At 32.6% G+C, this 14187-nt stretch overlaps 2 protein-coding genes across 2 annotated transcripts; both read right to left on the bottom strand.

Moving 5' to 3' along the window:
- Positions 1-6498: 6498 nt before the first annotated feature.
- LOTGIDRAFT_156806 (hypothetical protein) lies at positions 6499-9994 on the bottom strand (the record flags this gene model as incomplete). Its single annotated transcript, XM_009048078.1, has 3 exons — positions 6499-6842; positions 9376-9645; positions 9964-9994. 3 exons carry the CDS (start codon positions 9992-9994, stop codon positions 6499-6501), a joined length of 645 nt encoding a protein of 214 aa, XP_009046326.1.
- A 2396-nt stretch (positions 9995-12390) lies between these two features.
- LOTGIDRAFT_156805 (hypothetical protein) lies at positions 12391-13560 on the bottom strand (the record flags this gene model as incomplete). Its single annotated transcript, XM_009048077.1, has 1 exon — positions 12391-13560. The coding sequence occupies one exon, from the start codon at positions 13558-13560 to the stop codon at positions 12391-12393; it is 1170 nt and encodes a 389-aa protein (XP_009046325.1).
- Positions 13561-14187: the final 627 nt, after the last annotated feature.

Raw genomic sequence — 14187 nt, 5'->3', positions numbered from 1 at the left:
TTCTTCTAAAAGACAATCATCACAATCACACGGTAGTAACTCATAATCAGATAAATTATTCAGTAGATCTCCATCACTATTACTATTGGAAGTGTGACTCCTCATTAAGAGTTCTTCAAATGATGATTTTCTACATATTGTTGGTGATTTGAGTGGAGGCACTGCATCTTTCTCATTATTTTGACAGTCATCACAAACATTTTCTCTCACATCACAGTTGCAATGTCCATCCATGTTAGAAGGTCAAATTTTAATCAATGGAACGAAAAAGAACTTGAAGTTTGCAATTTACACACACTAATTCACTAAATTTGGTTCATATCCAAGACAAATTGATTCTGTCTATAAAGGAATAAAGCGATTTGACTGAAAGAGAAGGCTAGAAATTATCACACTGTGGAAATCAATAGTTTATACAATAGATCACCCAAATATTTAGTCTCTGAAGTCGTAACTATAGCTTAGTCTTCATAGTTTTTAATCCTCTTAGGATAATCCATTCATTACTCTCATTAGAACTAATACATAGACATTCTGCCACAATTCACTGAATACTGTAACAAAAAGGAAGATACATAGAGTAAAAATTTGTCCTATAATTACCTTAAAACCCCAGACATTGAAAACTGAATCTTCAGAGATCAATAACCCAAATCTTTACATGATTTAAAGGCAAATTCATTTTGTTTCAGAAAGATCATCATGGTTTTTATTTAAAGGGACCTTAACAATCTGTTATTTAAAGATATATAAGCATTTGATTCATAAATTTTCCAAATTGTCACTTTACAAGTTATTAGTGCTTTATTGGATCTCTTCTAAGGATTAAAAATTTGACACACAGTGTATCTGCAATTCAAATAAAAATTTGGCAGTAAAGATTATGGTGACTTCGAGGATATCATAAATATTTTCACAGGTAATGTTACTACTATCAGAACATTATCACATCTTTATAGTGACCATAATCCGAACTTCTCTGGTACTTTTTAATGAATTAAATATCAGATTTTTAATCTGAAAAAATGCTATGAGGCATTAGATTTAGATGACTATATCCATTTTGATCAAAATCTTCATGAAAATTGTCATATTTCATGATTTAAGTATTTTACATTAAGTTTAATTTACAATTCTTTAATCAGAATCTGTCATGCTTTCAAAAAAATGTTAGTGAAAAATATAATTTTCATTTCATGGGTTTCTCCTTTCTCTTTAACAAATTACAATACCAGACATACAGTACATATATTTGGTTTTTCTTAAAAGCAGCGAGTTAAGAATTTGATTAATGTTTGAAATTGATTTTTAGAGATTAAAATCTTTCACATTTATCATAGCATCAAATTTATATTGATGTGTAAATCTATTTAAAGATGGGTTCCCTTGTATTTTTCATTCATATATCTATATTCAATTTTGGATTACTTATATCAATTGAAGATAGAGGTATTTTTAGATTCAGAAAAATACCGTTTGTCTCAGGAGTTCCAAATTAATAAGTTAATTAGATATTAACGAAAGGAATTCTGACAATTTTTCTAGTCAGCCAGACAGCCTCAAAAGAACGCTTAATTTGTCTTTTTGGATTAAGCGGTCATTGACTTTTATGATTGGATAAAACACTTAAATATATGCAACAGCCATTTCATTATTTTGCAATTCAATTTATTATCTCAAACTACAGGAAAGAATTCTCAAATTTCATTCTGCAAAAATATACTGAATAATTCAAATCAGTTTCGAAAAATCTCCATCATATTCAAACATAAAAATGCAGCCAGTGAAATCAAATATAGCTTCACGTCAATTTGTCACGTTATCAAACATGGGGTCTAAATTTAGCGACACCAAGTGGACTTGAGTTTATTGTATTCTCCAAGTCTTTCTATGTTAACATTTCTTTAGAATAAGAATACATAGAGAATTCATTATAACCACTAATAATCCACTACTGTGCTTAAATTTTTACTCTAAAAAAATGCAGAAAGCCATCTTTAAAAATTTACATGATAAATTGGAAAGTTTTTATAAATTTTATCAGATTTCTTCAGATTGGTTATCATCGATCCTTCTGATCAATTTCTCAACTGGATTTTGAATTTAAAAATCTATCAGAAAATAGTCTTCACTACTGATTAGAATGAAAATATCAGTTTTAAGTCTCAATCTTGGCCCAAGAGTGCTTATATATTATATTCCTCATCAGATTTACTTAAACAGCAGAATTCCTGTACATAACATTGAATTCATAAGATAGCTTGCCAGGCATATAATATATACACCCACTGGCAGCTTTGATTTTGAATGAAAATATTTAGCAGTACAGTAACAATCACCAGTATGAAATATTCAACCTTCAGTTATACACTTCATTTGAACTCTTTAGGGCGATACTGAATAATATTGAGTATGAGTTACTGCCTTTGTTCTTGAAAACGTGTTCAATCTTTAGCTCGTGAAAACTCTAGAAGACAAATATTCAATCTTCAGCGCGAGAATCATGCCTTCTACAGTTTCTACTAGCTACAAATTGAACTATTTTCAAAAACAAGGGCAATAATTCATACTAAATATTTTTTTGATTTTTCTGATTTTCAAAAGGGTTTATCCTTGGATGATAACAAACACTCACACCAAGTTTCGTCAAAATCCGTCAAATATTGTCCCTTCTAGAGTGTTTACAAGCTAAAAAATTAACGCGTTTTCAAGAACAAGGGCAGTAACTCATACTAAATATTTTTCAATTTTTCTGATTTTCAATAGGGTTCATCCTTGGGTGATTACGAACACTAACATAAAGTTTCGTCAAAATCTGTCAAGAATTGTGCCTTCTAGAGTGTTTATGAGCTAAAAATTGAACGCGTTTTCAAGAACAAGGGCAATAACTCATACTTAATATATTTCGATTCTTCTGATTTTGAATCCTTGGGTGATTACGAACACTCATGCCAAGTTTCGTTAAAATCCATCAAGCATTATCCCTTCTAGAGTGTTAACGAGCTAAAAATCGAACGCGTTTTAAAGAACAAGGGCAATAATTCATATTAAATATTTTTCGATTTTATTGATTTTCAATAAGGGTTCATCCTTGGGTGATAATAAACAATTTCAGCAAGTTTCGTCAAAATCCTTAAAGAATTGTGACGTGTAGAGTGTTAACAAGCAATTGTGGACCGACGGACCGACGGACACGGGTGACGGCAATATACGCCCCACATTTCACGTGGGCGTATAAAAACTAAGTAATTATTGAAAATACTTAATAATGTTAATATTATATACTTATAAGTAAGTCCACTGATGAATATAATATATACTCATTTTGACTAAGTGAAAAATTTAAATTTAAGAGAATGTTTTACAATAAACATGTAATACATGTCTTAGAATTTTGGAGATTTCATAAATCATTGCACATACTTCAATTTACAACCTTACCTCAGCTCAATTTTGATTTTGAAATGACGCCACATTCAACAACTACCTTACATTGAATTTTAATTCCATTTCATCTTTAGAAATACTGAGGTGTATTTTTACATATTAAGACTAATACTTCCTTGTCAACAATTTTGAAGGTCTGTTTAAACATTATTGAAAACTTATAACCTGTTATGAAGCTTCAATGTCCTAATTTTAACAACCTTTATTCATGATATTCTGTGAATGCCTGAATGCACATCAATCTATTGTCAATAATAACTACATCACCTATAGAAGTTTACTGAGCATGCTTAGTCCTATACACTCTTTTCTCGTCTCTGATCAAAGCTTTATAACAAATGCAGAAATTTTTTCATTAATAGTGTTTTATATCTTTCTGCAAGCATGCACTCCTCATTTTTTATCATATACAACAACATAATAGGTGTAGATGTGTGATAAAAATGAAACTTGTGCATTCAAACAATTAAATATGTTATTTTAACTTTAAACGGAGTTTGAGTATTTTTTAAAAAATTTTTCTTCATCTCCAATTCCCACCCTCCAAAAGATCTTTTTAAACCACATTCTCAAGAGTCAGCAGGTCCTGGTTTTGGACTAATAATTTACAAATTGTATAGAATGGAAGTTATCTTTTGTAAAGAATATGTGATAAGATTTGAGGTTTGAGTGATTCACAAAGCATTATATTACATTTGTATAAGTAGCATATTAAAATTGTTATTGAATGTGTTGTACACCCTTTAAATCCTATTGAAGATTGAAGCCTCAAACAGTCTCAAGTTATCTTTATCTACTACAGATTTCTTTATCTTCAGCTTTTACAGATTTTCAGTTCGACATATTTTCTGTTATCTTTATCTCATACAGATTATTTGCTATCTTTATCTTTTATAGATTTCTTTATCTTTTAGAGGTATTCTTTTATCTTTATGTTTAGCAAATGTTGTGTTATCTTTAGTTTTTACAGGTTTTCTGTTGACATATTTTCTGTTATCTTTATCTTATACAGCTCTTCTGTTATCTATATTTTATACAGATCTTTTCTATCTTTATCTTAGTGTTTTATAGTGTCACCCCCGCAAAATTTGCTTGTATCATATAACACCTTTGCTGGGGTGACGTCATAAAACACTTAGTATTAGTGGAATAATGCAAATTGATGCTATTGTTGTCCCTGATACACATACAAAATTTAGAAAACCTATTTATAATCCCTTTAATCTTTTAGATCATTATCCATGGTATGAGTTCTCTATACTATGACATACATTGTGAAATGCTGAAAGTTGAGTACACAACAACACAGAAATTGAAACTTGACCTTCAAATCATCAGGCTGGTATGTATAATAAAATATTTAATATCCTAGTAGCCTACACTGCTTCATCTATATAGAAAATAATTGATCCTTAAAATTATCATCTCCAATTACACTGACATATATTTTGAATTCTCTATAACATTCCATTCTCATCACATCACATCAGTTTCTTCTTACTGTATGAAATAAATCCCAAATAATCCACCTCACTCTACTGGACAGTCATAAGATAGGTCAAATTTACTCCATAAATAGAAGAACAAGACACTGGTCTAGATTACAAGTTTAAAGACAAACCTAGACGACATCGTGCTAAATATATATCCTGCCATAAGAGGCTGTTCTATGAATAAGGGAGAGTTAAATCTTTAGTGTCAATGACAGTTTGACCTGTAAACCAGCCTAACTTGATAAAATTATAACTTTCTTTCTTCCTTCAACTCATTTTCCTCTAGACACTATTTCACCTGTTTACTCTTTCAACTGTAAATTAAATTGTGCATTCAATTTAACACTATGGTAAGAGTGACTTGCTCAATTACTCCTCATTAATTGTTAGATGTTGTTTTAGCATTCTTTCTATATAACTCCCTTTTAGTTTACATACTGGTACCCATTTTATTATTGTGTCTCAGGCTTGTCATATATTCACTTTAATATTTTCTGATCGATTCACAATTTGAAATTCATTCTTCCAATTTCATATTCACAGTAAAAAGCTTGATAAATCATTATCTAAACAGGCAGTTTGAAGATTGCTCTATTCTTCACACAGTATTACTTAAAACTTCTGATTAAACTGATAAAACTTTGTTAACTTACACTGCCTGCAATAACATAAAGTATGAAAATGTCCAAAAGCTAGTTTTGACATGATGAATATTTTTTTGTATAAAGTATATTGATATAGCTTCAGGCTAATATTTTTGTCAAGTGATTAATCAAGGTAAGTATAATTTACAAAAAATGTCAAATTGTATCAAAACACCAATATGTCTCTTTTAACAAAAAATTTATCTATGCAACTCTGGCAATCGGTTTGCCAAGGATAAAAGGAATTGCTTTAATTGGTGAAGATAATATATGGACCAAATTGTTTTTTACTGAATTGTGCATTCTGAATAGCGCTACAGATAGATGGTGGTCAACAGAATCATCATATGTCATATACAATAAGAAAAAAAAATGATACAATTTCGTTTTATCAAATAAAATCATTCTTACATTCTATTGAAAATTAAAGGTACATGTGCAGCATTTTGGGGGGTTGATATGGGTCTTGAATATATGTAAATAACCTTTTAGAACTACTACTAAAACTGTATGAATATCGCATGATTACTTCAAATAGAACTCAAACAAGAAGTTTAACTTTTTATTTATTTCGTTCACAAGCTTATCATCTCTCTAAAATTTTGGGTGTCTGAAATTGATTATTTATCGAAACTATTCTGAGAGTAAAGTATGATTTACTGACACATCTGTCCATTTAACCATAAAAATCATTAAAGCAAAATTTAGTTCTTTTAACATTTGAAGACTATAATCAAACTTTTACAGGTGTTTTCTTTAATTCATCTAGAATGATAGAATTGCCTATATTGTAATTTATGAAATCTTGGAAGAACATGTTGAATTGCTTTAAAAAATAAACATTTCCACCAGTTAAGAGATCAACATAGCAAAAGAAGTATAGCTGTATAGAAACGAAAGTTTCAATTTGATTTTCACAAAACTTTGAATGCTGATGTTGTTAGTTCTTTGTGTTGATGGTAGCCTAGTTCGATAAATGGTTGAGTTATTGGCTTTGGAATTGGAAAATTGGTTTGTTCAAACGATGGCTTATGTTTCATCTTCTTTGTAAGTACTGGTAATAAAGATCTTGTTTCTTGACGAGGTGTATTTCTCAACTCTAATAATGCTTCATATTGATCTCCACCATCCTTCAAAGTTTTAATCATCATATGTTTGATCAGTTTAACAGCAGATTCTGCTTTTCCATTTGCGGCTTGATGACCAGGAGATGATTTGATGTGTGAGATACCCCATTTTTTACATAAAATGTTAAAGTCTTGGGAAATAAATTGAGGACCTCCATCAGAAACTATCACTTTCTAGCAAATTGTTTCTTAAATTTTTGAATCACTTGACTACTAGTTGTTGAAGTCAATAGTTCAACTTCTATAAAATTTGAGTAGTAGTCAATAGAAACTAGGTAATTTCTACCTTTGATTTCGAACAAATCAGTACCAATTTTAGCCCATGGTTGATTGACAGTATCAGGTTGTTTTAAAGTCTCTTTCTGATTTCTTGGTTTCATTTCCTGACAAGCTTCACAGTAATCAACCATCTGTTTGATATCTTTGGCCATTCCAGACCAAAATACAGTTCCACGAGCACGTCTTATCATACTATCATAACCTAAATGAGCACTATGAAGTCTATTCTTTATATCAGCACGACACTCTTTAGGAATCACAACAGCTTCTCCTTTAAGAATAATTCCATCTTCATAGCTTAAAACATCTCTCATATCGAAATAAGGTTTGAGATCACCAGGAAGAGAATCTCTATGTTCAGGCCATCCATTACTTATCACCAAAAGTAATTCTTGCAGTGTTTCATCTTTCGTTGTGGCTTCTTTAATTTCCTGTAATCTCTCATCAGGTATTTCAGCAAATATGTTGATACTCATGATTCTTGGACCTTCTTCATCCACCATTGGAGAATCATCAACAACAGCTCGACTTAACGTATCAGCTATGACTAGATTTACACCTTTCACGAATTCAAACTCTATGTCATATCTATAAAGTTTCATCATAATGTCTTGTAATCTCTTAGGAGCACTACTTAATGGTTTCTTTAATATAGCAGCTAAAGGTTTGTGATCATTTTGGACTTTTACGGGTCTTCCATATGTGTATTGATCAAAACGTTCTAACCCATACAAGATTGACAGCGCCTCCTTCTCAATTTGTGCCCAATTGCGTTCTGAAACGGTCAGTGATCTAGATGCGAATTCTACAGGCTTTCCTTCTTGTAGGAGAACAGCTCCAATTCCATCTTTACTGCTATCGACTTGAATGACGACTTCCTTCTTTATGTCAAAATAAGCTGGTACGGGTGCTCTAGTTAACATTTTGCCTGTTTTGCGAAATGCATCTTCACATTTTTTGGACCAATACCATTCAGTGCCTTTTTTTGTTAAAGCTCGAATTGGTTCAAGTGTGCTTGCCAAATCAGGTAAAAACTTCGCCATGTATTGGATCATACCACAATATCGTTTAACACCAGAAACATCTGTAGGTGGTTTCATGTCGAGTATGGCTCTAACTTTAGCATTGTCAACCTTCACACCATCTCTTGTTATTCTATGACCATTGAAAGAAATTTCTGTCAGGGCTATTTCTTTCTTCGCATCATTGAGTCTTATATTCTGCTGCTCACATCTCTGGTATAAACTAGCAAGTTTACGTTCATAGTCTCTTTTGGCTTCTATGTCAGTAGAACTACATCCAACGACAATGATGTCATCTGCTATCGTGAAAACACCATGTAAATCACCCAAAACTTCTATTAGTTTGCGTTGAAATATTTCACTGGATACTTTCAAACCAAATGGTAGACGAGACCATCTATAACGTCCAAATGGAGTGATCATAGTTGTTAATAAACTTGACTCTTCCTCTAGGCACAATGATAATAAGCCTAACGAACATCGACTTTCGAGAATATCTGTGCGTTGTGTAGCTTTGGAAAAACATCATCTAATGTTGATGACTTGTAATATTCTCTTATCAGAGCAGAATTCAATGGTTGCGGATCGATACATATGCAGAGAGCTCCAATAGGTTTACGAACAACTGCCATTTGACTCACCCATTTTGTTGGTTCAGTAACAGGAACTAAAATGTTTCTTTCGACTAGGATATCTATAGCTTTTTTCACTTCCTCTTCCAGAGAATGCGGAACTTTTCGGCATGGTAACGCCTTTTCTCAAACATTTGGGTCTACTACAAGGCTAACTTCACCAAGATTACCAAGAGGTTCAACTTTAACACTTGATATGAACTTCTCATCGTTAAATGTTATTAGACCCATTTCTTGCGTAGCCTTCAGGCCAAGAAGACTCATTAGATTATCAGGTACAACGATAAATAGTACTTTGTGGGCTTCACTTGTACGTGGATTGATGACGGTCAATTCAGCTTTACCTATTGGATTTAGGTTAGTTCTATTCCACATTAACAAACGAGTTGTGGTTTTCCTGATTTGCTTCTTGTGAACATACTTTTCATTAATCGTGTTGACATCAGAGGCTGTATCTAAATGGAATCTGACCTCCAAATCATTAATGTTCATACAGGCAGTAACAAAATTTCCATTGCGACTTTTCTTCACTACAGCAAGCCAACTATCATCAAATTCTTCGTCGTCACTGATTTGACTGTTACTAATGACTGCATTAATCTTCTTACATTTATTCTTAAAATGATTTCTACCCTTACAGCTATTGCAAGTTTTACCCCATGCTGGACATTTTGATTTATCTGGTTTATGATGGTAACCACAGAAATCACACTCATTATAATGTTCCTGACCACGTCTCTGTTGTCCAGGCTTCTGATTCGTCGAAGATGAAGTATTTCCAGAACTTGTTCTTGGCGTTGCTTTCTTGGATGGAAAATTATTAAATTTCCTATCTTCTTTGTACACTCGATTCACTCTTTGAGTAGACGTACTTGTGCCTAATGTTTCTCTTAATTCTTTCACATGTTTATTGGATTGTTCATAGGCTCTGCAGATTTTTACAGCTTTGGTCAAATCCAGATTTTCTTCTCTTAAAAGCAATTCTTGTAATTTACCAGTCACTGAAAACACAATTTTATCTCTGATATTTCTGTCTCTTTCAGCAAATTACAAGAATCGAACCTTGTTCTAAGCTCAGTTAAGAAAGTGTCAAAATTGTCTGATTCTGAGTATTTATGATTCCAGATCGAAATGATTCTACAACTTCAGTGCATCTCGGATTATAATATTCTTCCAATTTTTGAAAAGTTTCACAGTGTTTTTCTTATCTTCTTCTGCATCCCACTGAAATTGATCGAATATGTCCAGAATATGACCACCAGCACATCAATAGCCATCAAATAGACTTCAACTTGCCGTTTCCACTTCTTATAATTTACTCAATCGGAAATGACTCGTCTCAGCCGCCATCTTTTTCCTCGGTTGCAGAACAATCCAGAACAAAAAATGTCAATACAGTTACGAACAGTTTCTTCCACTTTTTTACTAACAAAATAACGGTTTGTTAGCCACTCCAGCCATCATGTTGACAACTGCAATTATTCTAGAAGGAATAATGTTGTCTTTAGTGGACTGTTTGGTTTTTTGATTGAGAACTAGGTAAAATAATACGACACGTTTTTTATTCAAGGGAAATAACTCAAGACCTACTATTTAGGCTGTGTACATTTGTTAACTGATAAATGTAATACAAAACGAAACAATCAACAAATCTAAGAATGTAAAGAATTGTAGCTTGTAGAGTGAGCACAAGTTGCACAATATAGCTAATAGAGTAAAATTTCATGTCAGACAGGATATTTTGGTGAAAAATTATCCGATCATCACAAAAATCGATAGGGATCATCTTCATAATGACACTGACACACAAAATCAAAATCATCTGTAAAAAAGTGTAGCTTGTAGAGTGAGCACGAATTGCACAATATAGCCAATAGAGTAAAACGTCAAGTCAGACACGATATTTCCGTGAAAAATTATCCGATCATCACGAAAATCGATAGGGATCATCTTCATAATGATATCGACACGCAAAATAAAAATCAAAATAATCCGTATAGAATTGTAGCCTGTAGAGTGAGCACGAGCCAAATGTAAACGGACGGACCGACGGACCGACAGGGTGATTACAATATATAAGCCCATCTTTCGAGTGGGCGTATAAAAATCAAAAGAATCTGTAAAAACTTGTCGCCTGTGGATTGAGCACAGGGTTGCACAATATAGCTAATAGAGTAAAACGTCAAGTCAGACACGATATTTCGGTGAAATATATCCGATCATCATGAAAATCGATAGATCATCATGAAAATCAATAGGGATCATCTTCATAACGACATAAACATACAAAATAAAAATCAAAAGAATCTGTAAAGAATTGTAGCCTGTAGAGTGAGCACGAGTTGCACAATATAGCTAATAGAGTAAAACGTCAAGTCAGACACGATATTTCGGTGAAAAATTATCCGATCATCACGAAAATCAATAGGGATCATCTTCATAATGACATTGACACACAAAATAAAAATCAAAAGAATCTGTAAAAAATTGTAGCCTGTAGAGTGAGCACGAGTTGCACAATATAGCTAATAGAGAAAAACGTCAAGTCAGACACGATATTTCGGTGAAAAATTATCCGATCATCACGAAAATCAATAGGGATCATCTTCATAATGACATTGACACACAAAATAAAAATCAAAAGAATCTGTAAAAAATTGTAGCCTGTAGAGTGAGCACGAGTTGCACAATATAGCTAATACAGAAAAACGTCAAGTCAGACACGATATTTCGGTGAAAAATTATCCGATCATCACGAAAATCAATAGGGATCATCTTCATAACAACATTGACATACAAAATAAAAATCAAAAGAATCCATAAAGAACTGTAGCCTGTAGAGTGAGCACGAGCCAAATGTGAACGGACGGACCGACGGGGTGATTACAATATACGTCCATCTTACGTGTGGGCGTATAAAAAAATAGGTACTTAATTAGAGTGAAGAAGCAAAGACATCTGACAGAAAAGTGCAAAGGTTCAACGCTATGTGTACACAAATCAAGTTCTAAAAACTTCCTTACAATCCCTTTAAGCTCAGTTTCTAGTTGATTTAATTTTCTACATTATCTATATTACAAATCAATGACAACCAGACAAGGTTCAATAAAACTTATCATGATGAACACCCTGATATGAATCAGGCAAGAAAAATTGTGAGGAGCTCCGAATTGCACCAGTCTGTGCCATGATTACCAGAATTTACATTTAATTTGTATGAACTATATAACTGTATATTGGGTAAATAGCTAAAAGGAATTTAAAATCCTGTAATGGGATTGATATTGATTAAAAAAAAGATATATTTAAAACCTGTTTCAATTATTGAAACGCATGTATAAAGGTGTGTTTTAATTAAAATGTTACGGATTTATTTTGAACAAACAAATAAAATAATAGTTTACAAATATCAAACATAATTTTATAAGAAAGGTCTGTTGCAACTGTCTGCTACTGAAGAGGTCCCCAAGAGACATCAGTCACTCTACATTTTGCTACATACAACAGTTATTAATTATGTTTTAATTGACATTTAAAATATGAAATACAATATAAGGAAAAAACCTAATATGTGACGAAGACATAACATTACGCAACATAAACAGAACTATAAATTGATAAAGGGAAATAACTCTTTCTGAAATTATGAATGGTTTCTGCTCGTCACATAGCATAGGCTACAAATCTATTTAAATCATGGATTATATTCATCAACTTTTTTGTGCATATGCTCAAATCATCCAAAGTTATTTGACCCGGAAAATAAAGAAGAGTTGAAAACACAGAATCACATCATGTGATAATAAAAATCTACTCACTGCTTTTCTTTGTGGTTTAATTTCTTTCATTTCATCATCTGTGCTAGAGAGATCAAAACAGGATAAGCTGGATTCATCTGAATCGGGATCTAACCCCGAGGATACAGACAACCATTTATTCTTATCGTCATAAGCTAATGTTCCACCTAAATCTTCATCACCATGTTCCAATTCAGAGAAATCACTAACAGTCACTGAAGGAATCACTAGATTACCAATAAATTTGAAACTATTCTGATCAGCATGTAAATCCATTTGCCTAACAAAGTTCAAATGGTGTCTTCCTTTACTGTTCTCGGGACTAGGAGGTTCACTTCTAAAATCTAATAGACGTCTGTCACAATTGGAACCGGAACTAGACCGCCTGGATGATGTCAGAGAACCTGTTAAGGTACCGATTCCAGATTCAGATGGCAACCTTAAACTATTTCTCCTCGTTTGAGAACTATGATCGGATTCAGTAGTCTCTACAAGTTTCATGGTAATCACAGCAGTCTCTGTTCCTTTAGATGTAGTTATAGGTAAACACATTTCTACTGGTTCATTAGAGGATTTAAATAAATCTACGTCGACCTCTAATAGTACTTTATTATTCATATGACTAGCTGATGCACAATGCACAGTGACACTGCTATCCCCTTTCGAACAACCAGATTTCAGGTTTCCTTTGGAGGTGTTTCCTTGATAACCATCTTCATCTAGAGATTGCAACCAATTTCTCAAAAAGAGACTTTTACCTTTTCCGTTCTCGTCTTCTCCAATCCTAAATTTGTCTTCTTGTAAAGATACAGAAAGTCGTTCATCTGAACTGTTACCAAGAAAAGGTGTACTTTCAGAATTATATCGTCTTTTATGAGTATAGCTTGAGTGAGATTCATCCGTGAGTATTTCAGGACACGATATGGATGAAGAAAAATTTGGTCTTACGTGTTTTCTATTAGTGAAATTTTCCGTAAAACTATTTTCCATTTTCATGTTTCGCTTCCCTACAAAAGTTTCAGGTCCTTCAAATATGTCAGTGTCGTGAAGTTTAGCACCGAACGCTTTGACCTGCATTTCCGACAGATTGTTGACATCATGAGGTGTTTTCATTGACATCATCCAGTATATTTACAATAATTAGGCGAGTTATAAACGGAAATTTTTAATCTCATTCAGGAAATCATGATATCCTCTCAATAGTTCAACGTTTCATTTGAAGACAATTTCATTTACCACTTGGTACAGTTACAAAACCATTATTATCTAATAAAACAAAAATAAAATGGGTATGTTTGTCTTGTCAAATAGCAAATTAATATGGAGTTCTATAAATGGAATTGCTTCCTATTTCACGTCTCAGAATTAAAATGTGTTGTAAGTTGGACTACGTGACAGGTCGTTGAAATCCAAAGGAAGGATTTATACGTTCACATATTGAGAAAAACTATTGACGTATTATACTCTATCTATGCCAGTCCTTTCATATCTTCTAGTGAACGCTATTCAGACACGAGTTATATGACTTGATTATTGAAATTTAATGATATATTTCTATATATTTCCAAACTGATTTTTTTTACCAGCCGATGACGGCAAATTATATCCACAATCTGACCACCGAAAATTTTTGTATTCCAGACAATCTGCTATATACAGTTGTACACGATAGTCGTTTGACACCTCTTGAGTAGTCTCTCATGTGGATATTTCTGGTGACATCAAAGACACTATGCAATTGATAAT

This window comes from Lottia gigantea, assembly GCF_000327385.1.
Source record: "Lottia gigantea unplaced genomic scaffold LOTGIsca_12, whole genome shotgun sequence".
NCBI lineage: Eukaryota > Metazoa > Mollusca > Gastropoda > Lottiidae > Lottia > Lottia gigantea.
Note: the sequence above shows the minus strand (reverse complement) of the source record. Positions and strands in the feature narration are given on the sequence as shown.